The sequence below is a fragment of the Hypanus sabinus genome, chromosome 9 (assembly GCF_030144855.1).
Source record: "Hypanus sabinus isolate sHypSab1 chromosome 9, sHypSab1.hap1, whole genome shotgun sequence".
Lineage (NCBI taxonomy): Eukaryota > Metazoa > Chordata > Chondrichthyes > Myliobatiformes > Dasyatidae > Hypanus > Hypanus sabinus.
In genome coordinates this window covers 23,961,521-23,986,537 of record NC_082714.1, presented here as the reverse complement: position 1 = coordinate 23,986,537, position 25,017 = coordinate 23,961,521, and the positions used below count along the sequence as shown (strand labels likewise).

General features: G+C 38.8%; 1 protein-coding gene across 3 annotated transcripts; it reads left to right on the top strand.

Moving 5' to 3' along the window:
• LOC132399188 (lipid droplet assembly factor 1-A-like) lies at positions 1-24,697 on the top strand. 3 transcript variants are annotated; one of them, XM_059979306.1, is made up of 6 exons: positions 1-216; positions 5,690-5,765; positions 14,084-14,237; positions 17,774-17,942; positions 19,909-20,047; positions 23,920-24,697. In XM_059979306.1, the coding sequence occupies exons 3-6, from the start codon at positions 14,130-14,132 to the stop codon at positions 24,011-24,013; spliced, it is 510 nt and encodes a 169-aa protein (XP_059835289.1). In that variant the 5' UTR covers positions 1-216; positions 5,690-5,765; positions 14,084-14,129; the 3' UTR covers positions 24,014-24,697. The 3 variants fall into 3 exon arrangements, with proteins under 3 accessions (XP_059835289.1, XP_059835288.1, XP_059835287.1); XM_059979305.1 differs by lacking the exon at positions 5,690-5,765 and having other exon boundaries at positions 5-216; XM_059979304.1 differs by lacking the exons at positions 1-216; positions 5,690-5,765 and adding an exon at positions 245-362.
• Positions 24,698-25,017: the final 320 nt, after the last annotated feature.

Sequence of the window (25,017 nt, the reverse complement as noted above, 5' to 3'; positions counted from 1 at the left end):
AAACATTCAGCCGTAAGCACGAGTCTCAGAGAATCCGGAACAAGGAACACCGTTTCCGGGACTCGATTCGTTCCGCGATCGGTTTGAGGAAAATAAAGTGGACGGGGACAAAGCTGAGGGATAATTAGCAACGCTGTCCAGGCGGCGAAAGTAAACACGGAGCGAGGCCGGGGAGGACGGCGCCTTGAGGAGGAAGAAGCATCATCATATCTGCAGGTTGGTCTCAGCCCCCGTCCCCGCGGAGAACTGGGCCATAAACTGGAGGTTTTGGCAAACCCTGATGGCGGTCGGTGGAGGGAAGTCTGCTTCGTTGCTAGGCAAGGCCCAGGGATGCGACATTGCTCCCTTGTTGCTATGTCAGGGTGAGGAAAGGGGCTTTTACCCCCGTCACTTACATTGCAATAGAAATAGCAGTAATTACCACAATAAGTTTTGCAGGAGATTGCGATTGATATATAGATTTCTGAAAAGAAGTAGCTCATTATGCAGCTAACTTATTGATGGTCTGCTGTACACTTGGAGCAAAGTTGGAATTTTAGTTTACTGAGGGTTTTGCTGCTAAAATCCTGCATCATAAGGGATTATAAAGGATTATGTAGTTAATACTTAAAACAGTTATTTAGTTGTTCCCTGTGCCCTGTCCCCTTTAGTGAACTTAGTAACTTAGAAAGTTCCCAGGAAGAAATGGACCTGGAAAAATGTATAAGTATTTATTTTCTTTTTACCATTGACTCTCCTTCTCTAGCAGAAAATAGGAGAAAAATTCAATAGGTCAGACTTCATCTATATGGAGAAAATAATAGTTAATGTTTCAAGTTGAAAACTTTGAGAAGGGATAATAAGTCAAGAAAGGGGAAATAAAGAAAAAAAGGGAGGGCTTTGTTAGGGTGGAAGAGTGAAAGGGTTCAATTGAAAGAGATAATGGTGCAGTTTAAATTTGATTATCTTTGAAATATATGAACAAATAAGTTTCAAGAGCCTAACAACTCAAAAAACACTGCATAAAATGAGTTAAAGCTACCATAACTACAGCTTTCAGCTGTTTCCTCTGGAATTAATCACAAGACCTTATCTTGAGATAGCAGATGTCAATAGTCAATTCATACCACTTTCTTTTGGAAAATAGAGAAAGTGATCACATGAAAACAATTTTAACTCCTTGCTTTCCATCATTACATTCAAAATTAATAATGTGCCTCCTGATATTTCTATTAATCATGGTGAAAATAGAAGTCTTATTTTGAGGGTTAGATCGGTTCTTTTTAGTTAAGACAATCAATTTTTTTAACAGTACTTGAAACAATGATTGACCTAGATGGACTGTTAATTGGTGCTCACAATGTTATCTTTTACCAGTATGAATATAATCCACAAGCAATTGCTGCTAACCTAAATTAAAAACAGAAAATACTTATTTAGTATTTAGCAAGTCAGGAAATCTCTGCAGAAAGAGCTGCAGAGTTAATGCTTCAAATTAATGACCAGAAATGGTAAGTTCATTTTGTTTTTTGTAAATGCTGCCTGTTCTGCTGATTATTACATAGGACAGTACAACACAGGCACAGGCCCCTCAGCCACTGTGCTGATTATTACGCAAATTTAAACTGCACATCAGCCTGTATCTGATCCATATTGCATCATTCTATGCCTGTTTGTGTCTGTATGTTTCTTAATCATTGCTATCAGATCTGCTTTCGACACTTGTGCTGGCAGTACACTCCATGTTGCTGTCTGAGCATAAAAAGAATTTGCCTCCTGATAATGTGCCTCCTGATATTTTTTTCTATTAATCATGATGAAAATAGAAGTCTTATTTTGAGGGTTAGATTGGTTCTTTTTAGTTAAGACAATCAATTTTTTTAACAGTACTTGAAACAATGATTGACCTAGATGGACTGTTAATTGGTGCTCACAATGTTATCTTTTACCAGTGTGAATATAATCCACAAGCAATTGCTGCTAACCTAAATTAAAAACAGAAAATACTTATTTAGTATTTAGCAAGTCAGGAAATCTCTGCAGAAAGAGACTTTCCTCCTGTCGTCTTAAAGCTGTGCCTTCGAGTATTTAACATTTTTACACTGGGGGAAAAAACTTTGACTATCTACCCTGTCTATGCCTCTCAAAATTTTCATCTACTTCTTTCAGGTCATTCTCAGGCTCTGACATTCCGGAGAAAATAACCCAAGTTTGTCCAACTTTCAACATTAACCATGTTTTCTGTTTACTTGAAGTTAGTCTACTTAACAGCATGAACAATGCATCTTTTTCTTGGTGTTAATTGTTAGTGATGTGGTTGCCATCAATTTTCGTTGAAGTTTAGGTTTACAGTTTATCCATGATCCATGTTCAAATAGAGGATTCTAAAGACAAATAGTGGCCTAACAATTATGGGTGGTGCACTGGAATAGCAAGTTTGCAGTGTGTACAGGACATAATTATAGCTCAGTAAAGATCATTAACCAAATAGCAAAACTCAATTGCGTATCATAAAGTAATCTGATCTAAGTGATTGTATTACAGCTTTGTATCACTAGGCAATTATTGGCTTCCGCTCATGCAAAACAAAATATCACATGAAGACGTACAAGAAAGCTGGATGAACTCAGCAGGCCGGGCAGCATCCGCTGAAAGAAGCAGTCAACGTTTCCGGTCGAAACCCTTCATCAGGACTAAAGAAGGAGGGGGCAGGGGCCCTATAAAGAAGGTGGGGAGAGGGTGGAAAACCAATCAGAGGAAAGATCAAGGGGTGGGGGAGGTGATAGGCAGGAGAGGTGAAGTAGGAATCTAAGGGGAAAGCACTATGGGTAGTAGAAGACGGCAGAATCATTGGAGGTGATAGGCATCTGGAAGAGGAGACAGAGTAGAGGTGGGATGGGGAAGGGAGAGGGAGGGAATTACTGGAAGTTGGAGAATTCGATATTCATACCAAGGGTATTTGAGATGTTGTTCCTCCAACCGAAGTTTGGCCTCATCATGGCAGTAGAGGAGGCCATGTATGGACATATCCAAATGGGAATGAGAGGGAGAGTTGAAGTGAGTGGCAACCGGGAGATCCTGTCTGTGGTGTCGAATGGAGCTTAGGTGCTCAACAAAGCGGTCCCCCAATCTGTGTTGGGTCTCGACAATGTAGAGGAGGTCGCACCGGGAGCATCGGATGCAATAGATTACCCCAACAGACTCACAAGTAAAGTGTTGCCTCACCTGGAAGGACTGTTTAGGGCCCTGAATGGTGGTAAGGAATGAGGTGTAGGGACAGGTGTAGGATTTACGCTTGCAGGGATAAGTGCCAGGTGGGAGATCTGTGGGGAGGGACGTGTGGACCAGGTTGCCACTCACTTCAACTCTCCCTCTCATTCCTATTTGGATATGTCCATACATGGCCTCCTCTACTGCCATGATGAGGCCAAACTTCGGTTGGAGGAGCCACATCTCATATACCGTCTGGGTAGTCTCCAGCCCCTTGGTATGAACATTGAATTCTCCAACTTCCAGTAATTCCCTCTCTCTCCCTTCCCCATCCTACCTCTACTCTTTCTAACTGCCTATCACCTCTCATGACTCCGCCTTCTTTTACTACCCACAGTGCTTTCCCCTTAGATTCCTTCTTCACCTCTCCTGCCTATCCCCTCCCTGATTCCCCTCCCCCACCCCTTGATTTTTCCTCTAATTGGTTTTCCACCCTCTCCCCTTCTTTATAGGGCCCCTGCCCCCTCCTTCTTTAGTCCTGATGAAGGGTTTCAACCCGAAACGTTGACTGCTTCTTTCAGCAGATGCTGCCCAGCCTGCTGAGTTTATCCAGCTTTTTTGTACATCTTGATTTGACAACAGCATCTGCAGTGCACTTTGCATTTAAAATATCACATGAATTGTTGTTTAAGTTTAAATTATGATTGAGCCCAACCCTTAAACACACAGGTAATAAAGCAAACGTATTCATTGATCCTGGTTGATCTGCAGGTAGCAGATAATAAAATTTTAAATTAGATTAATGCGATAGAATTGAATGCCTATCATGGGGAATGATATCTGTGGGCATTCAGACAGCATGTTAACAGCAGTTTAGATTTGGCTATATCAGAATCAGGTTTAATATCACTGATGTATGTCATGAAATTTGTTGTTTTAAATCAGCATTATAGTTCAATACGTAAAATAACTATCAATTTCAGTAAGAAACACATGTATTGCACCGTGCAACAGTCTTAGGCTCACATATATAGCTAGGGTGTCTTAAGACTTCTGTACAGTACTGTATTTGTCAGCGTGGAGCAGAGCGAGTTTGTAAATCTGGTAGGAGCAAAGGATGTTGGGAGTGGTGAGGGTGGAGCGTCTGGGAGCTGTGTTGGACAGGTGGCAGAGAAGGAGTGACTGGGGTGTACACACCCAGCCCTGAGACACCAGGCAAAGTCATTTGATTCCAAACAATTGGTTTATAGATCATTACAGAATATTTCTTTGATGCTTCCCCCTCCCTTCCACTTTTCCCAAACATGATTCCTCACTCCCTTCTCCCTTCCCCCTTCCCACTCTCAATCCACAATAGAGAACCATATCAGAATTAGGTTTATAATCACTCACATATGTCATAAAATTTGTTTTTTTGTGGCTGCAGAGCCATGCAATACATAAAATTCCTACAGTACTGTGCAAAAACCTTAGGCACCCTAGCCACATATATGTGCATGAGACTTTTGCCTAGTACTGTATATATTAAAAATATAAGTACTGCAAGAAATAGTGAGGTCGTGCTCATAGGTTGTTGTCTGTTCAGAAATCTGATGGCAGATGGGAAGAAACTGTTCCTAAAATGTTGCCTTGTGTGTTCAGGCTCCAGTACCTCGTCTCTGATAGTGTCTGAGTGTTCCAAAGGTGACTTCTATATCAATCTGTTTTTTATATAATATTATTGAAATTAAATAGGAAAATTTTAATTGGTAAATGGACATCTTGGATTTTTCATCTTTGCTGAAATTCAGAGATTAAAGAAGAAATAAGCAAAGGCAAATGCTTGTAATGGGAGATGTTAATTTTCTCACTGGCTGTGATTATAGAATATATAAAGGCAGTTAATTTCTGGGGTGTATTGAGTGAGTTTTTTGAAACAGTGGCCTGATTCTTATACTCTAAATATTGTTATGTTGAGCAGGGCTTGGACCCAAAACACTGACAATTCCTTTCCTCACTTAGATGCAGCTCAACCCACTCAGTTCCTGCAGACAGATTATTGTCTGTTGGTGGGTTGTTGTCAGCTCAAAGGTTAAAATCCACAAATTTGAATAAGGGATTATTATCAAGAAATGGAAGGATGGCACTGGTGAAATTCAGTGATATTTTACAGGCAGTTTACAAAGCTTCTAAACATACTTCTAACCTACCTTCATTGCCATCTTGCAGCTTGACTTTTGAACAGTCTTAATGAACTAGCAATTGCTGAAGGACTTGGTGGATTTAACTCGCAAGAGTGCATCTACTACATCTTTAAGTGGATGAAGGTACATCCCCATGTCCGTAAAGAGTGGGAGAAGGTGAGGACTCCAAGCTAGACAAAAATGCTAGAATATGAAACTTCCTCTACCCGGCATCTTGTTAGCAAATGTACAGTCGCTGAAGAATAAGAGTGAGAACCTAAGGGCAAGATTGTTGTATCGGTGGGAAATGAGGAATTGCTGCATTCTGTGTTTCACAGAGACGTGGCTCACTCTAGACGTGCGGCTTCTCAAATCTCAGGATGGACTGGACTGCTGATTTGGAAAAGGCAAAAGGTGGAGTTCTGTGTTTCATGATAAACTCTTTTTGATGCTTGGATGTAGCGGTTTTGTTTTACTCTTGTTCCCCCCCCCCCCCCGAAGGAACATCTAATGATTAACTGCCATTCATTCTAATTACCAAGAGAGTTCTCCACTGTGATCCTGACTGCAGATTACGTACTGCCAAAGGCCAGTGTTAAGTAAGCACTCTAGGTAGTAAGATAGCATTCAGTGAACAAGTAACAGCCTACCCCAATGCCTTTCAAATCATCATCAGGGACTTCTGTCAGGCTTGTTTAAATAAATCTCTGCCCAATTCTCATCAGTATATCACCTGCAGCACCAGGGATCCCAACGTACACAACCACTCTATACAACCTCAAGCAATGCCCACCATTTGATCTCTGGACCACATTTTTGGAAATCTGATCATTTGGTTGTCCTCTTCCTACCTGCTTACAGACAGAGGTTAAAGAGCAAGGCTCCGGAAGTAAGGATAACAAAGAGATGGTCACAGCAGACAGAGGAGCAGCTACAGGATTGCTTCGAGTCGGTGGACTGGGCCGTGTTCAAGGACTCATCAGAGGACCTGAATGAATACACCACGGTTGTCACAGATTTTATGAAAATAGTCATCAATAAGTGTGTCCCCACAATATCTTTAATTCTTCCCCAACCAGAAGCCTTGGATGAACCATGAGATCTGCACTCTGCTGAGATTAGTGGCATTCTGGACTGATGACCAAGTAAAATCCAGGTATGATCTCCAGAAGGCCATCTCACGTGTGAAGTTGCAGTTCTGGACCAAACCAAAATTCTCAACAGCTGTGGCAGGGCTTGAAGGCTGTCACCTCCTACAAAATGAAACTAAGCAACATAGGTGACAACGAGGTTTTTCTCCCAGATGAGCTCAATGTCTTTTATGCTTGCTTTGACCATCAAAATATGGAGGCTTCGATTATACCGGTGCTTAAGAAGAAAGTGGTGACCTACCTGAGTAACTATTGCCAACTAGTACTTGTATCCACTGTGATGAAGTGCTTTGAGAGGTTAGTGATGTAACTTATCAGCTCCTGCCTGAGGAGCAATTGGGATCTGCTTCAATTCGCTACCATCATGACAGGTCAATAGCAGCTGCCATTTCATTGCCTCTTCACTTACTAACCCAGAAACATCTGGACAGTGAAGATGCATAGATCAGGCATTCAGTACTATCATCTCCTCAAAATTAATTAATAAGCTTCAAGACCTAGGCAACAATGCCTCCTTGTGCATCTGGATCCTGGATTTCCTCACTTGCAGGGACACCATTCAGTTTGGATTGCAAACAATATCTCCTCCACATCTCAATTAGCACAAGGGCACCACAAGGCCATGTGCTTAGCCCCCTGCTCTACTTGGTTTATGCTTATGACTGTGAGGCTAAACATACTCAATTTTGCTGATGACACCACTGTCATTGGCTGAATCGAAGGTGGTGACAAATCAGTATGTGGGAGGGAGATTGAAAATTCGGCTAAGTGGTGCTACAACAACTTTTTGCTCAATGTCAGCAAGACCAAAAAGACGATTATTGACTTCAGGAGGAGGACACAAAGGTCCATGAGCCAGTCTTCAAGGGAGCTTCAGAAGTGGAGAGGGTCAGCAACTTTAAGTTCCTCAGTGCTATCATTTCCTAGTATGAAAACATCAATTACCTTCAAGTCAAGTTGCTTTTTATTGTTGTTTTGACCATAACTGCTGCTATAGTACACAGTAAAAATGAGAGAATGTTTTTCAGGACCATGGTGCTATATGAACAATATAAAAACTACACTAGGCTACAGACCTAACTGGGACTGCATAAAGTACACAGAACAGTGCAAGTATTACAATAAACAATAAGCATGACAATAGGCACAGCAGAGGTTAGTAGGTTGGTAGTCTGATGGCTTGGGGGAAAATTTGTTACATAAATAAACAACTGAATGGTGGCGCCTGGGAATCTGTTCGTTTCTGTACTCAGGCCGAGTATTTCGTTGCCACAGATGTCGTCCAATTTAATGTCCATTTGAGAACAGAATGGACAGGAGAGCCGGCCAGCTAGGACTTACTTTTTTTCCTGGCACGGACTCTTGCCCACTCACCTCGCTTCCTCACACACTGCTTACGACGTCCCCACCTCCGGCCATCGGCATCAGGCGACTCCAAGGACTGCAGGCCCAATTCCCTCAGCAAGCCGAGGTTGCGCAATCTACCCAGCAGATTTCCATGAAAGTTTGTTTTTGGGCGAACTCTCTATTGTAGCAGTAACTTAATTTAAGATTAAATTTAAAAAACTAAATTAAAGTAGCACTAGATCCAAAAGGCTGCTGCTGCTGTGTGCCGCTCTGCCTACAGAAAATCCTACAAAAAGTGGATATGGCCCAGTCCATGACAGGTAAAGTTCTCCCTTCTATTGAGCATTTTTACAAAAAACACCGTCGCAGGAAAACATGATCCATCATCAAGGACCCCCACCATCCAGGCCATGCTCTCGCTACTGCCATCAGAAAGGAGGTACAGAGGCATCTGGACCCACACCACCAGATTCAGGAACAGGTATTACCCCTCAACCATCAGGCTCTTGAACCAGGGAGATAATTTCACCTGCACCATCAATGAACTTCAATCACCCTATCACTGAACTGTTCCTACAAACTGTTACTTTCAACAGCCCTTTATCTCATGTTCTTGATACCTATTGCTTGCTTATTTATTTATTTATTATTTCCTTTAGTGTTTGCGCAGTTTGTCTTTCTCACATTGATTACTTGTCTGTCCTGTTGAATATGGTCTTTCATTAATTCTATTGTTTCTTGTATTTATTATGAGTGACAGCAGGAAAACAAATCTCAGGGTTGTATAAGGTGACATATATGTAATTTGATAATAAAGTTACTTTTATTATGATGAAGCTGCAGTCTTAATTTTAAAAGTGATTTTACAGGGGTTTCATAGCCTGGAGGAGACCTGAAGGGAGGTGGGAGACCTGATTGGAAATGCTTTTACAATATTGTGGGACAGAGGGTGCAGGAATGCTGCCTCAAATTCTTAAAGACCCCTGGAGAATCCCATCCATCATGGAACTCCAAAAGACCAGTAGAACATTTGTGAATTGCCTTGTTACTTCAACAAGGCAATGTGTTCTTCCTGAAGTGAAGTTTACAAAATTAAACACTCCTCCTCGGGACTGGTGGTCAAATTACATTTCCTTTTATTTGTATCCATACCCTTTTTGAATTATTGAAAGCACTCTGGTGACAGATATTGATTCATTTTGCAAATGCAATCAAAGCCCTTTCCTTCTATTATCCTGGACATTTAAAATTAAGAATATATTGCAATTATTCTTTCCTTGATTCAAAGTTCATTTACCATCGCATTACTCATTGGCTGATATCAATTGAGTCCCTATAGGACATGCCACTCCTGAGTGAAATCATACTACCCTATCGTTGCTTTGTACAGATAGCCAGTCCACTAAATTTCCACTCTTCTTTGTAATTGTGTAAACCATAATTGTTGCCTTCTAATTGTTATTCATGGATTTATATAGAACTTTTTCATTTTAGAGATAATGTACAGTTTCTTTGAGTATTCCCACTCTGAGTTTTTGCATTACGAACGGTCTAGCTCAGTTATCATACTGAATTTATTTCTCAGCCCTTAAAGCTAGTAAGTTTTTAAAACGTTATGTTCATCAAATTCAGGTAATTTCTGATCACTATCTATAAAATGTTCCTTTACCTTCAGCAGATTGTAATTCATGTTTAATACACATTTCGTATACAGATATAACTCATACCCTAATTGGGTTTAAAGCATTGATAACGTCATAAAATCTTCCAGATAGACTCTGGAAACTGTTGCCTTTGGGGATTATGCAATGACCAGAATCACTCATTATTCATCTAGTTTGCTCTGCCTTTCTCACTGGTTTAATCAACTCTGTGACTTGCTGCTCCTGTCTGAATGAATTATTACTCTATTGTTCCTTTGTACAGATACCCAGTTCACTGGATTTCTACTTCGTGTTTGTATAAACCTTAATTGTTGTCTCTTACCTTGTTCCCTTCCCCTCTGCCCCAGTCAGGAAGTTGCAGACATTTCCTACCAGAAATATGCATCCTTGTGATTTCTCACTCCAATTTACCAGTTCATCCAAAAGACGATATTTTCATTCGGATTTCTGGGCACTCTTGTACTCAAGTGCATACTCAGGGCAAACTTACTTTTTATACATGGATAGAGGTTGCAGTTCAATTATAACATTTAAGAGCAGTTAGGATAGTTACATGGATGAGAGAGGTATTTAGGACTATGGTCCAGGTGCAGATAGGACGAGGCAGAAAACCAGGCTGGCATGGAATAGATGGGCCAAAAGGCTTGTTTATGTGCTGTAATACTCTGACTTCTCACTGCCTCGGTAAAGCAGCCAGCATAATCAAAGATCCCCACCTATTTCAGACATTCTCTCTTATCCTCCCTTTCATCAGGCAGAAGATACAAAAGCCGGAAAGTGTGTACCACCAGATTCAAGGACAGCTTTTACTCCACTGTTATAAGACTATTAACCAGTTCCCTATTATGATAGGATGGATTTTTGAATTCAAAATCTAACTCATGCTGTTTACCTGCGCTGCACTTTTTCTGCAGCTGTTAACATCTTATTCTGCATTCCGTTGTTACCTTGTTCTGCCTCAATTCACTGAAATGATTTGATCTGTATGCACAGCCTGTAAGACGAGTTTTTCACTATCTCAGTACATACTGCTACAATTCCAATTTCAATTCCATGCATGCTGAAGAACTGAATCTTCAAAACTGAAATGGAGTTCTAGGTTATATATCTAGCTTATTATTCAATGCGGAATACAAGTAGCATCAAGCAGGAGATAGACTTTTATTTAGAAACTCAAGTGATACGGGTCAAAATTGGAGTAAGAAAGCATTTAAAAGCAACATTTTGAATTTAAAGTGAGCTGGAATTTGTCCAGATTTTCATTAATAGTAGCCTATTTAAACAAGAGCTTTTAAAAAGTTAAAGCTGCTTTTGAGCAACATAACTAAACCGAACATAATGTCCTCAGTGGGACACTTCCAGCAAAGACCGTTCTGAGGATTAGCATACAGAAAAGTAGCCCTGTTTGCAATTTTAAAATGTTATAAAGTGAAATTGTTTGCCTCGCCATTTGAAATGCAAAGTGGCTCATACTTGTAACATTGAATAAAGGATTTAACATCACTTTCCTGTATCACTAAACTTTGCTTGGTCAGACAGGATCTCTGCTTAAATTTGTTTCAGCAGGCCCTGATAATGAAACATTCTCCTGATAACGTACTAGAGAATCAAGTTGTTCATGCACGCAAGTCACAAATTACTGGCCATGTAAAATTATTGGTTCCAAACAGTCCATTCAGTTTTGTGATCTAAAAATTAAAATATCATTTATTTGCCATAAGCACAAGAAATTTCACAGATGTGGGAAGAACTCAGCTGGTAGGCAGCATCTGTATAGAATTGATGTTTTGGGCCGAGAATCTTCAAAAGAACCTGATGATGAGTTCTGAGGAAGGGTCCCCTGAAAAGTCAACTGTTTGTTTCTCTTCATTGTTTCTTGCTGTGGCTGGGATTTAATGTGGCTTATTTTTTAATGTAATGTAAGTTGACAACATTTCCAGTTTTCAAAATGTGAGAAAAAACATTGCTAAATAGAATGATGCAGAATCGCAAATAAAATAAGCAGCAAGATGGGTGGTATCTGTGGAGGGAGAAATAGTTAATATTTTGTCAGAAGTGGGGACAGAAATAAAGATTGATTTACCTTACAGAGAGCAAAAGATAAATTCTTTAATAAGATGGAGACCAAGGGAAATTCAGTGACCTAATGGAAGTGGTGCGGACCAAACAAGGGTGTTAAGTAACAAGAATTATGTCTGAGAGGGTGTAACAGAGTTAAATCTGAGATTATAAGAAAAGATAAAATAAAGCAAAACAATTGTTAGAAATATGAGATGCATGCTTAAATTTCAATCCATTGTAGAAGGTTGTAATCCACAAAGTTGGAAGCAGATTAAATTGAGGCAGGAGTAGTAATTTGTATTCCTGGTTTGTATTTTAATTAATGCCACCTTCCTACGATGATCATATATCACTTGTACCTTTTAAAAAATGCCTCTCTTTCTTGAATATACTCTGTGGCAAAAACTACAATCTCTTCAAAATTTATTTTGAACATAAGAAATAGAAGTTTGAGTAGGCCATCTGGCGTGTTGAACCTGCTCCGCCATTCAATAAGATCATGGACTCATCTCCACCTACCTGCCTTTTCCCCATAACCTTTTAATTCCCCTACTTTGCAAAAATCTATCCAACCTTGTCTTAAATATGTTTACTGAGTGTGGTGAACTACATATACCTGTCTGGACACGCCCCCCCCCCCCCCCCCGCTGACTGCTCCTGTGGCTCCTCCCACAGACCCCGGTATAAAGGCGATTGGGGACACCGCCCCGGCCTCAGTCTCCAGGATGCTGTGTGGTGGTCAATTGCTGCTTGTTCTTTCTTCCAGCCAATAAAAGCCTGTATCTCGCCTCGCATCTCCAAGAGTTATTGATGGTGCATCACTGAGGTAGCCTCCACTCTGCTTCATTGGGCAGAGAATTCCACGGATTTCCTACTGTCTGCGAAAAGCAGTTCCTCCTCATCTCCTTCCTAAATCCACTCCCCTGAATCTTGAGGCTATGTCCACTAGTTCTAGTCTCATCTATGAGTAGAAACAACTTTCCTGCCTCTATCCTATCTATCCCCTTCATAATTTTATATGTTTCTATAAGATATCCTCTCATTCTTCTGAATTCCAGGGAGTACAGTCCCAGGCGACTCAATCTCTCCTCGTAGTCTAACCCCCTCATCTCTGGAATCAACCTGGTTAACTTACTCTGCATCGCCTCTGAAGTCAGTATATCCTTCCTCAAGTAAGGAGACCAGAACTGCACATAATACTCCAGGTGCGGCCTCACCAGTACCTTGTACAGTTGCAGCATAACCTCCCGGCTTAAATTCAATCCCTCTAGTAATGAAGGCCAACACCCCAATAGGTTTCTTGATAGCCTGCTGCACCTGTAAACCAACCTTTTGTGATTCATGCACAAGCTCTTCCACGTCTCTCTGCACAGCAGCATGTTGCAATTTTTTACCATTTAAATAATAATCTGCTCTTTCATTTTTCCTTCCAAAGTGGATGACCTCGCATTTACCAACATTGTACCTCATCTGCCAGACCCTTGCCCACTCAATTAACCTATCTATGTCTCTCTTTGTATCTTCTGCACAATTTGCTTTTCCATTCAATTTAGTATCATCAGCAAACTTAGATACACTACTGTCTGTCTCCTCTTCCAGATTGTTAATGTATATTGTGAACAGTTGTGGGCCCAGCACTGACCCCTGCAGCACACCGCTCACCACTGATTGCCAACCGGAGCAACACCCGTGTATCCCAACTCACTGCTTTCTATTAGTTAACCAATCCTCTATCCATGTTAATGCATCACCCCAAACTCTGTGCATCCTTATGCATAAGTCTTTTATGTGGCACCTCATCAAACTCCTTCTGGAAATTCAAGTAAATAATGTCCACCTGTTCCCTTCACTATATCTGCGCTCACTCTATCCTCAAAGAACTCCAGTAAGTTTGTCAAACAGGACCTAACATTGCTGAATGCGTGCTGCATGGGCCTGATGGCTCCATTTTTTTCCAGATAAATCACTATTTCTTCTTTAATGATAGCTTCAAGCATTTTCCCAGCTACAGATATAACCGTATAACAATTACAGCACGGAAACAGGTCATCTTGGCCCTTCTAGTCCATGCCGAATGCTTACTCTCACAATATCTCAGATGTTAAACTAACTGGCCTTTTGCCTACATCCTTTTTTGAACAGTGGCTTGACATTTGTGGATTTCCAAACCACTGGGACTTGCCTAGAGTCCAGATAATTGTGATAAATCATCACCAAAGCTTTTATATAACTTCTGCCATTTCTTTCAGTACCCTGGGAACAAGCCTGAGCATGTGAGGTGCACATGTATGTAAGTGGAAAATTAATAATCCTGATTTAAAGCTTTCTAGAAATTATGTTGTTCTCGAGCCTAATTTCTAGAAATTTCTGATAAATCAGTGTTGCTTTGGCATGACATTTTCAGAAACTGAAGTTGTGAATTTCAAGCCAACTTTAAATTCACTTTGTTTTGTTGAATTCTCAGTGATTGTGATCAATCAATTTGTTTTTTTTTTAATCCTCTTTACAGAGCATATTATGTGCTACTAAGCATTCCCCAGCTGCAAATAAGTGAAATGCAAAGCGAAATGTCAAACTTTGATGGGTTACCATTATCAAGGGAAATGCAGGATTTACAAAATCGATTTAATACAATGATGCAAAGAATCAACAGCAACTCAAAGGTATGTTTTCCTTCAAATTAGTTATAGTCATTGGCCTGTTCAGGACTGCGTGGCACACAAATCATCTTTTAATTTTAAGACACATTTTATGGCATGAAAAAGGCAAGTGATTGTTAGCAAAACAAGGTTTTCACACAATGATTCTGTTTGCATTTGACATAAGATTTTCTGTAAGGCATTCCTATTTGAAACTGATCACTTTATTGCCATTATATCTGTTGAGCAATGATTATCTTTTCAAAAAGTATTTATTATTCTAGGATTTTAATTCCTATTTTAATATTACTGTCCATGCTGTGATATGAGGGAGCATACATCATCCTCTAAAGCTTTTTAATGTGTTGAATAATTGCATACAGTCTGGATGGAAAATAGTTTTGACCAAGCTGGAGCTTGCAATTTTTTGGATACAGTTGTAGTTGCTTGGCCATTAGTGTGTGGTGGGGATGTCCAGCACAAATAAGTTAGTAACAATTGATTGACAAGGTCAAACCTCATTCAATTCTTTTTTTAAAAAATTGTAATGACCTACCTTGGTAATGATGTGTTTTTGTTGAAACATGACAAAAATAAATCCAACTTGTTTTAATGAAAGTTACTGCAAAACTGTGGCTTAATTAAACCAATTAAATCTTATTATCATAATTCAGTACAATGGATGCTACTATTTTGTACTAAAACAAAATCATTCTGTATTGCTGCTTTTCCAGTGTCCTTTTGATTATGACCGTTCACAGGGAAAACTACCAGTAGTAATCAGAAGGAAACATGTATCACTGGAAATTTTTTCACTCTTATTTTGAGTAAAAACATAGGCAAATAACCTCTTCCATGTCAACAAGACAAAAAGGATGAGTAGGCAACACGAGTGAATCTGCAGATGCTGGAAATAAATAAAAAACACAAATTACTGGCAGAACTCAGCAGGCCAGACAGCATCTATGGGAGGAGGTAGTGACAACGTTTCGGGCCGAAACGTCATTATTACCTCCTCCCATAGATGCTGTCTGGTCTGCTGAGTTGTGCCAACATTTTGTGTTTTTTTAAAAAGGATGAGTGTTGACTTCAAGAGAACTTGCATTACACACCCCTCCCTTTACTTTGGCGGCGCAGTAGTTTCAAACTCCGGGACTGCACATCACACACAAACAACCATTCGTCATCCTAGAACACATCCTACACAGTCAAGAAAGATCACCAATGTCACTACACACTGGGGAGGCTGAAGAGAGCTGAACTTTGCACATCCATACTCACATCATTCTGCAGATGCGCAGTCGGGAACATCCTGACAAGCTGCATCACTGCAGGGTACAGAAACTGCACTGCAGCGGGCAGGAAGGCTCTGTAACAGGTGGTCAAAACCAACGCATCACTGGTACAAGCCTGTCCTAAGTCAAGGACGTGCATACAGGAAGGTGCCAGAAAAGGGCCAGTAACATCATGAAAGATCCCACCCACCCTGCTCATGGACTGCTTGTCTCACTCACATCAGGGAGGAGGCTATGCAGCATCCACAACAGGACCACCAGCCCCAAAAACAGTTACTTTCCTCAAGCTGTAAGGCTGATCAACACCTCCACAACATCCTAGCGTCACAATATAGATATACAGTCCATCTATGTATATAAGCTACCTTATGTATTTATATTTGTCGTGCTTTATCTTTTGTATTATTGTTTTTGTGCTGCATCAGATCCAGAGTAACAATTATTTTGTTCTCCTTGCACTTTTGTGTCCAGGAAACTACATTAAACAATCTTAAACCTTGATTGTGTACACTAAAATCTGCTGAGGCAGCTCAATACTTGTTAATCAGTAGAAGGTTAGCACTTGTTTGTAGCAAAAAAAATGTTAAGTGGATTTGTCACCACAACAATGTTCCATTGGTCAGTGAACTACAACAAATATACTAACAAGCAATGGCTGTCTGAATGTTCCCTTTTAAAGATTGACGAGAAAGAATTAATATTTTGTTGTAATTTGATTATAAGTATTTTTTTGTATCATGCAATTAGTTCCACTCCTTCGGCTTCTCAGAACAGCACTGTAAATCTTTTCCTTTCAATTACTTGTACAGTTCCTTATGAAAACCCAAACTGAATTGGCCTCCAATATTTGCCTCCCTCTGCAGTGCACTACAGATAATAACAACTTGCGGTGCTCAAGGAAAAATAGTGTTTTCTTTGGCATCATATTCAGTAATTACCACTCCTAACAGATAAAGTTTATTTTTTACTAATTGAAACAAACTATTTAGTGACAATAACTTGCACTTAAATAGCACTATTCTAATAGAAATAATTCCCAAACCAAATCAAGATTATAATTGAACAACAAGTAGACTTGAGCCAAAAAAAATGAACCCTAAGGAAATGTGGGTAACATTTTGGTCAGAGACATGTTTTAAGGAAGATTTTAGAGGGGAGGCACTAAAATAGAGGTTTTAAAAGAAATTGCAGAGCTCAGATCCTACATACCCAGGGATGGCAAATACAGAGCGATACAATCTCTGCATATTAAAGAACTGAGGTTCAAGTATATCCTTCTAGACCCCAGTATGTTTATCTCTTTCTGATGAGTATAATCTATTAAATTTGACAATGTTCTAGTAATCCTTTGTGCATCTTCTCTATAACTTTTAATAATGATGTTGTTCAGCGCTCCCAAATTTTGTAAAAACCAGTACAATATCAGTAAGGTGGCTGATGCAATCTGTATGAATGCCTTAAATCAACAATGTTATCATTGTAACTACACTAGTAAGAAATATAACATATGGTTTTGTACTAGTTAAATTAAACTTCTCAGATTTTTCAGTTTAGTATCTTCAGTAATAAATTTTATAGACAAGTTTACTGTCACCAAATTTATAGAAGTCCTTAGTTACAACATTGCTGCAATTGTTTTGCTCAAATACCAAGGATCAAGAAGGAATTCTCAGTGTTTGCTTAGTATTTTGCATTGCTCACTGAATAAATTAGCTTTAAGGATACTGGATGTCACGGTTGTCTTTAATTTAAAATGGAGTGGTGTTATTTCGTATTCATTGTCCTTGACCGGTTCTGCTCCTTGATGGATTTGGAGCAGTCATTGATTGGAGCCCCGTATCCAAGTTTATATATTGTACTGCAGAACTGCTTTTGTGCATTGCCTTATGGTCTATTCAGAAATCGTTCTGCATAGAAAGAAGAGCTACAGTTGTTGCATGATCTATTCAGAAGTTCCATTGTTCAAAAAAAGGGAGTAAAATGTCAATGCCAGAGCTGATGAATGCTCAGGAAAAATAAGTTCAAATAGGAGGAAAAAGAGGGATAGTTGAAATTAATTTTTGAAGGGCTTTACCTGGTGGTGTACATAGATTAAATTCCTGCAAGGAGAAATCACAACTTACTTTTTCCTTAAGTTATTTCATTTGTTTTATAGCTATATTTTTACTGTAATTTCACTTTAAAATGATTACAACCTTTTTGAATATGTCCATATTGTAATCTATACATATAATTTTAATTAGTTCTGATGTGTTTGATTTGTAGGTTGCAGCATTCGTGAATTCCTCTTTGGGACAGTACCTGGATGAGCATCCCTTCCTCGCCTTATTACTGATAGTTTTTACCATAATGTCGGCTGTGCCGGTTGGCTTATTCCTGATCTTTGCAGTGATTACATCCCTTCTAGCCTGTATTGGGTTCATTGTTATGGAAGGTACAGAAAAACCAAGAATATCTTGTTTTGTAACTTGTCTGCAGAAGTGGTTTATAATTACCGCACAATTAGGTTAATAGCATTGACCCAGATAGTCCTGGATACTCTCCACTGCTGGATGACTGCCTGAGGTTCCCAACTGTCCATGTTTCCCCCCCAAGTGTAGGGGAAGTGAATAAGTGACTTTCATACCCATGAGGCAGCCAACCCAGCAACAAGTACATTTCAGCTGCCTCAAATTCCACTGCTTTCATCCCACATCCAATTTCTCACCCCGCAACAATCTCTATGGGCCTTGATTGCTTGTAGGCTGGTTTCAATTCTTCTTGAATGTCTCTGATGGAGATGTTGCAATTTATTTATTTTTCATTCAATATTAACAGTTATGAATACCCAAATAAATTAAGCAGGTTGCATTTTTTTCCAAGAGCTGGCAGCCTTAGAATGGGATACCCTTTTCTGATGTAAAGCTGAGGAAAGGATGCAAAGTGCATCTGAACCCTCTTTTCATCCTGTTGCAGTGAGTCCAACCTCACTCAGCAGGTGAAGCCAGGCATCCTACCTTCAGTCCATCTTGGACTTCCCAAACTTTCTGAGGCCCAAGCAGCTGATTGTCACCAGGTCCATAAAATCCACCAACTATCCAGCTGACACAATTCATCCCATTTCAAACGCAAGCAGATTTTCAGAACAATCTTTTTTATCTTTTCAGAATTTAGTGATTGTTCTGAGACTTTGTTAATTAATCAATCAATAATTTACATGAATATGCATGTTGAGGCTGAAGTGGATGTGACAAACACAGCACCTTCTGCTCCTGAGAGAGAAGAACGATACCTCTGAGGAAAGACCTTCATGTTACTGGCTCAATTTTCCTGCAGTTCAATTATCAAATGTTCTGAATCCTGTGTTAAAGTTCTAGTGTTTAATTTGATTTTAAATAAAAATGTTAACACAGTATTTCCAGTGGGACACATCAGGACCAGCACATTTTGGCTCAATTAAGTGAGTACCCCAATTAGCCAGAGTTTCATAGAAATAGCTAAAAGTATAATAAAGACAAAAGCTACTGTATAACTGAGGAACATATGTATTTATATGAAATATAGAACCAAAAAAACACTGCCTATAATACTACAATATTATAAAACTGTATTAGTTCCTAGTAGTTATCGATGGTGAAATTCATCTCCCTGCCATATTCTTTTGATTCACTGTAAATGAACAATCAGTGCAGACACCTAGTCCAGATAATGGACGGCCTTCATACAATGCTATTGACAATTGTATCCTCCGAATCTTCATTTTCATTGTAACATTCAAGATGATTATCATTGTCTTCATAGTTTCTAACTTGTTGAAGTAGTGAAATCGCTTGATTCACTCCCAGCCATTTCTGGCATCTCCAAGCCTGAATGCTCGAAACCGCAGTGAGCAAAACAGTTCTGAATTAGCTTACTGCTTATTTATCGCTAACTATCAGTGACAAAAATCACTGCTTTTTTAACACAAACACAAGCACCTAAAGCTATTTTATAAACTATTCAGTGTGAGCACAGTATAGCGTCTGATAGCCACACAAGTGCATGTGACTGATACTCGTTAGAACCTGTTCGGTGAGTTCTTGCCCCATTTAAGCACCATATTGTCCTAAATAAACAAACGGAATCCCGTCAATATTCTCAGTTTTTGTTCTTTAAGAGTTGTCCCAAGTAAGTGAGTGGCTGCCCTGATTAACCAGGTTCAATTAACTGGAATCCACTGTTTTGAAATTGAAATGGTAGAAACCCCAATACATCAATAATTATTTTCAAAGCTTAACTCTACAACTATAAATTATCAAATAAAGTCTATATTGCATAGTATCTTTTCAAAATGGAAGTAGCATTTTGTGTGGCACATTCATAAAGCTAGCAAGATAAAAAGAATACAAGGAAGTATCTTTTTTCATTCATTTATCCACCAGGTGTGTTGTTGTCAGTTGGTGGAGTCGTTCTCCTTTGTTTTCTGTGCGGGATGATTCTCATTTCGTTGGCCATCTCTTCTCTTCTGGCTATGTGCTATTTCACTTTTTCAACAACAATGAATTATTATCACAGTTCAAGGTAAGAATATTCCATAGATATTTTAAATTTCATTACATTTTTTATAAAGTAATTAACACATCCCTATTAGTTCAGACATTCAGTAGTTAAAATAAAAGAGCTAAATAAAGAATTTTTCTCAGGTGCAAGCAACCGTAATCTTAATACATGGTCAGGTGTAACATGGTTGTTAAAAAAACCCTTGGTGTCCTTGGAGATGCTATTCATTTATATTTCCAGATTATATTTCAAGCAAGAGATTGAATCTCTCATCAATTTTTTATTGTTGGTACAAATAATATTTGTATAGTTGGTGTGAATATTATAACAAAATTTATATATTCTGTAAATTTAAGGATTAAAATTAGATTTTCTTTTGATTTCTTTTTTCTCCTTTCCCACATTTCAGTATGATATAGGTGGTGGTTATTAAACACATCCAGTCTATGAGCAATCTCACTGATCCTATTTTTACCACTTATTTTCCTGTAACCTATCCTCTTTCACAAGCCAATCAACTCCACCCCTTCCTCCCTGTTCTCCTGCTGTCTACCCATTGTGGGTGCATATATGTCACCTTACTTATGGGCATTCACAATAAATACAAGATACACAATACAATCAATGAAAGACTGCATCCAACAGAATGAACAAACAACCAATGTGGAAAAACAACCCCAACAAACTGTTGTAACTCTCACTTTGGCTAGTGGCTAAATATAAGGGGTGATAACCCCCAGCCTGGTCAAACTTAAGAAATCTCGTTAGGGTGGATGCTGCGCGGTGTCCCCTGTTATAAATCAGTACCCCGAAATAACAAACAGTGCAGAATATGCGATAAAGCGATTAAGCTTTGTAATTCTTACTTTGACTATATGGTTAGTAAAGAAAACGAAAAAAAGAAAAAGGGCCCAATCTTATGAAACAGTCTATTGTGCAATGTTGGAGTTCATTGATACGCCGACTGTCCACCATCGACCTCCTCCAATCGTCACTGCCATTCAGACCCCTGCTCTAGGTCCACCCCATCCGACGGTCTACCAAATCTCTCCAATCGCGTCTTCTGTCCTCATCAATGGATAAGACTGCAAAAATCTCTCTTCCAGACTCAAAAAAAAAACAGCATTCCAAACCCCGTTGTCTCGTCATAACCCAAACATTGCTACTACAGAGAAACCACTACATTATCAGTGAAACCTTAGAGCATGTTACACTGTGTATATACAAAACAACTGAGAAAAGAAGAAATAATAATAATAAATATGCAGTAAATATTGAGAATGTGAGATGAAGAGTCCTTGAAGTTGAGTCCGTAGGTTGTGGGAACAGTTCAGTAATGGGGTGAGTGAAGTTATCCCCTCTGGTTCAAGAGCCTGATGGTTGAGTGGTAGTAGCTGTCCCTGAACCTGGTGATGCAGGTTCCTGAGGTCCCTCTACCACCTTTCTGATAGCAGCAGTAATAAAAGATGGATGGTGGGAGTCCTTGAGGGATACTGCTTTCCTACTACAGCACTCCATGGATGTGCTCAGTGGCAGGGAGGATTTTGGACTGGGCCGTATCTACTAGGTTTTGTAGGACTTTCTGTACAAGGGCATTGGTGTTTCTATACCAGGCCATGATGCAACCAGTCAATATACTCTCCAGCACACATCTATCGAAGTTTTAGATGACGTGCTGAATTTTCACAAACTTCTTCAGAGGGTGTAGTGGCTGATTAACCAGGCAGCATGTATTTGGTATGCCGAGGCAAGCAAGAATACAAGTGGTCATAGGAAGAGCATGCAAGTTCAATACCACATTGGAGGTCCGGATTAAACTCGGCTGTTGGTCTTGTGTGGCAGTGACATCAACTGCTAATCTATCATTTTATTCAATAGAAATATTAGGAATAAGGAATATAAGGATCCAACAGCCTGCAAAGAGTTCAGAAATCAGACAGGTTGTAAATCAGGCTTGCTGATTCACTAGTACACATTTTCCACCATTATCGCAAGACCAACTTTCTCCAGGTGAGGGAATAAGAATTTGATCCATTGAATAGAACAGTTTGAATCAATGTGAGTTTCAATACTGCACTTAGATGCTTGCTAACTATAATACTTTGAAAAAGGCAGTAAAATATATAAGATCAATGTTGAAAACTGCAAATTTACCATATTAACTGCAGTCTAAAATATGTCGCTAATGTGTTCACCTTTTCGGAAAGTGATATTTATTGTTTGTGCTTAATTGCCCCTGTGAATATGGTGAAGGCACATATTTTTGATCTGCTGACATTTTTCTGGTCAAAGTTCTATAAGGTAGTGAGTTCCAGGATTCAATCCCAGCAACTATAAAGGAACAGCATCTAATTCCAGGCAGGATGGTTGTGATTTGGAGCATTCCCATGAACCTTTTGTCCTTCTTGATGGCAAAGGCTGTGGCTTTAGAAGCTGCTGATAGAATAATCCAGATAAGCAATAAATGGAAGGGTCACGGCCCAAACCATCAGCTGTTTATTCATTTCCATAGATGCTGCCTGACCTGCTGAGTTCCTCTAGAATTTTGCATGGGTTGCTCTGGATTTCCAGTAAGTTTATAATTCTTGTGTTTATAAATGACACAAGAAAATGTTTAGGGAGACAGATGGGATAATAAAAGGATTGCAGTAATGCTGCACTCATTCAAGCAAACAAAATACTTTGTTGTGTTCTTTGCTCATACCTTGCTAATTGTAGAAAAGCTGTGGGTGTCAAGAAGGAAGACATTCAGTCTCTGACCTACTCTTGTTATTGTATTTACTTGGCTGGCCCAGCTGACTTTTCTGCTCAGTGGAAATTAAGGATGTTGGGGATAAAGTCATTGAATGTCAAGAATAGGTGCTCAGAGTCTCTCTTGTTGATGGTCATTCTCCAGTAGATGGTACAAACGTTACTGCCATTTAACCAGTCTACACTTGATTATTATCAACATCTTGTTGTATGCATCCATGAAGCATTTCAAATTGTGAATAGTATTAAACAATTATCAACAACTATCTTTCTGATCTTATGATGGAAGGTAGATCATTGATGTGGCAGGCTGAAGATGGTTGGGCTTGGGCTGCTGCCATGATGTCTAAGGGATGGAATGATGGACTTTCAACAATCACAGTTAGTTTTCTTTGAGCAAGATGTAGATCTAGTCAATACTTGCATTGAACCCATTGACTTTAATTTAGTCAGAGTCCACTGATACCACACCCAGTCAAGTTCTTCCAAGAACAGTCTCATCTGTGTCTGAATGAAGACTGCAGTGAGGTCGAGAGCTGAACGGTCCAAGTGAAATTTAATTTGTGGCACATTGTCTTTTGGACATAGATAAAGGCCAGTGAGTGTGTGGTTAAATTTATTTCATTGTTTATCTTGAGTGGAAATGTATAAAAGCATGATGAAAAACTGCTGCCAGCTCAATTGCAGAATGACTATTATAAAAAGCTGTAAAAATATTTGTTTCTCAATTGCTGTAAACTGCATACGGCAGGATCTTAATAAAACATAATACAGTAGTAAATTATTTTTTTAATTACAAAGCTTGTATAAATTGCATAATTTTAGAAGTAAAGTGAGAAAATGCTGACAGCACTCAGCTAATCAATCAGCAACAGTGAAGGGCAGATAGTTAATCATTTTAACTCAGATTAGATACTTTGGTTAATAATGCTCTTCAGGCAATTTTCTATTTAAATTCATATCTTTAGTATTTGAATAACTCTTCCTTTAATTATTGAGATAAGATTGGAGTGTTAAAATTGTAGATAAGGATTTGATCCATAGTTCATACCTAAAGCACTCATCTCAGTTGTAGATTTACTTGTAAAGTATTTGGTTTGGATATTACAGACTCTAAAAGAATTCTTTTCTCTTTTACTAAGCATTCCAAGCAAGAAAGGAGAAACCATCATCAGCTCCACAACAAAATTGTGTCCAGAGGATACAGAATCTAAATCCACCTTGAAGTTACAATAGACTCAATGTACAGTTAGGTTATGTATTAACTTCTATTTATGGAAAATTTATTTTTAATGTTACGAAGAGGGCTCTTTGTGTGGATGTTACATCTCAAGCTAATAGGTTTAGATTTCTATCAGAATTTCTGACCAGTTTAAAGTTATAGGAAATTTGCATCAACCTATGGCCATTTTGATGGCTTTTAGTTACTACCTGATAGTAATATTTTTGATCTGTTATTTGTTGTAACATTGTAATTAATAACAGATAATCCACCAAATTGCTTTAATACATTTTGAAATACAAACTGGATGAGATAGTTTCTGCTATTTAAGAAGTTTGAAAAGGTTAGAAACACTGTGAAATCCAACATTAGAGAAGGAAGTAAGTTTTTATGGCTCGTACATAAAAATTCTCATTCTATACTTGCTTAAATTCTCATTAAAGTATTGTGCTTAAAGAGAAACATGATCCATTTCTAGAGAGGGGAGGGAGGAGGGAGAGATTGATTAACTAGATTTGAATTGGGTTTACTAAAATGAAAGTCACCAAACCTGTTATGTCCCCTCATTATATTCTACATAACTTGAAATTATTTGCAGAGTGTATAGTAATAATATACAGTTAAGACTTATTTTAAACTATTGTTGCTTCATGTTACATAACTAATTAAATGAATAAAAGTGAACTTTTTACATAAGATTACATGTTTTTTCTGTCATGTTTATATTTGTTGTGGTTCTATTTAGAACAGGAGTAAAAGTCTCACATTCTGGTCATTGTTCAAACTAGCTTTCAAAATCTTGTTTTGGAAACAGTTTTCCAGAACAAAAATTGTAGATTTTTACAATGCCTTTACTTTTTAAGGTATTATTGTGGAGGTGCCAGCTATCTTTCCAATCCTCCAGTTACCATTGTAACAGTCCAGGGATAAAAGCTAAAGGGAAGGATATCAAAAGGAATTGAATAGAGTCCAGCAACAGCAATATAGTTTTTCATTTGGCTGGAATTTAAATGAGGCA

What these genes read in the sequence shown, in the direction of transcription:
- LOC132399188 (XM_059979304.1), top strand. Translation starts at nt 331, where the DNA reads ATGCGACATTGCTCCCTTGTTGCTATGTCAGG. An exon ending in GAATCAACAGCAACTCAAAG is followed by an intron (nt 14,238 to 17,773) that starts GTATGTTTTCCT and finishes TTTGATTTGTAG; the next exon opens with GTTGCAGCATTCGTGAATTC. An exon ending in TGGGTTCATTGTTATGGAAG is followed by an intron (nt 17,943 to 19,908) that starts GTACAGAAAAAC and finishes TTTATCCACCAG; the next exon opens with GTGTGTTGTTGTCAGTTGGT.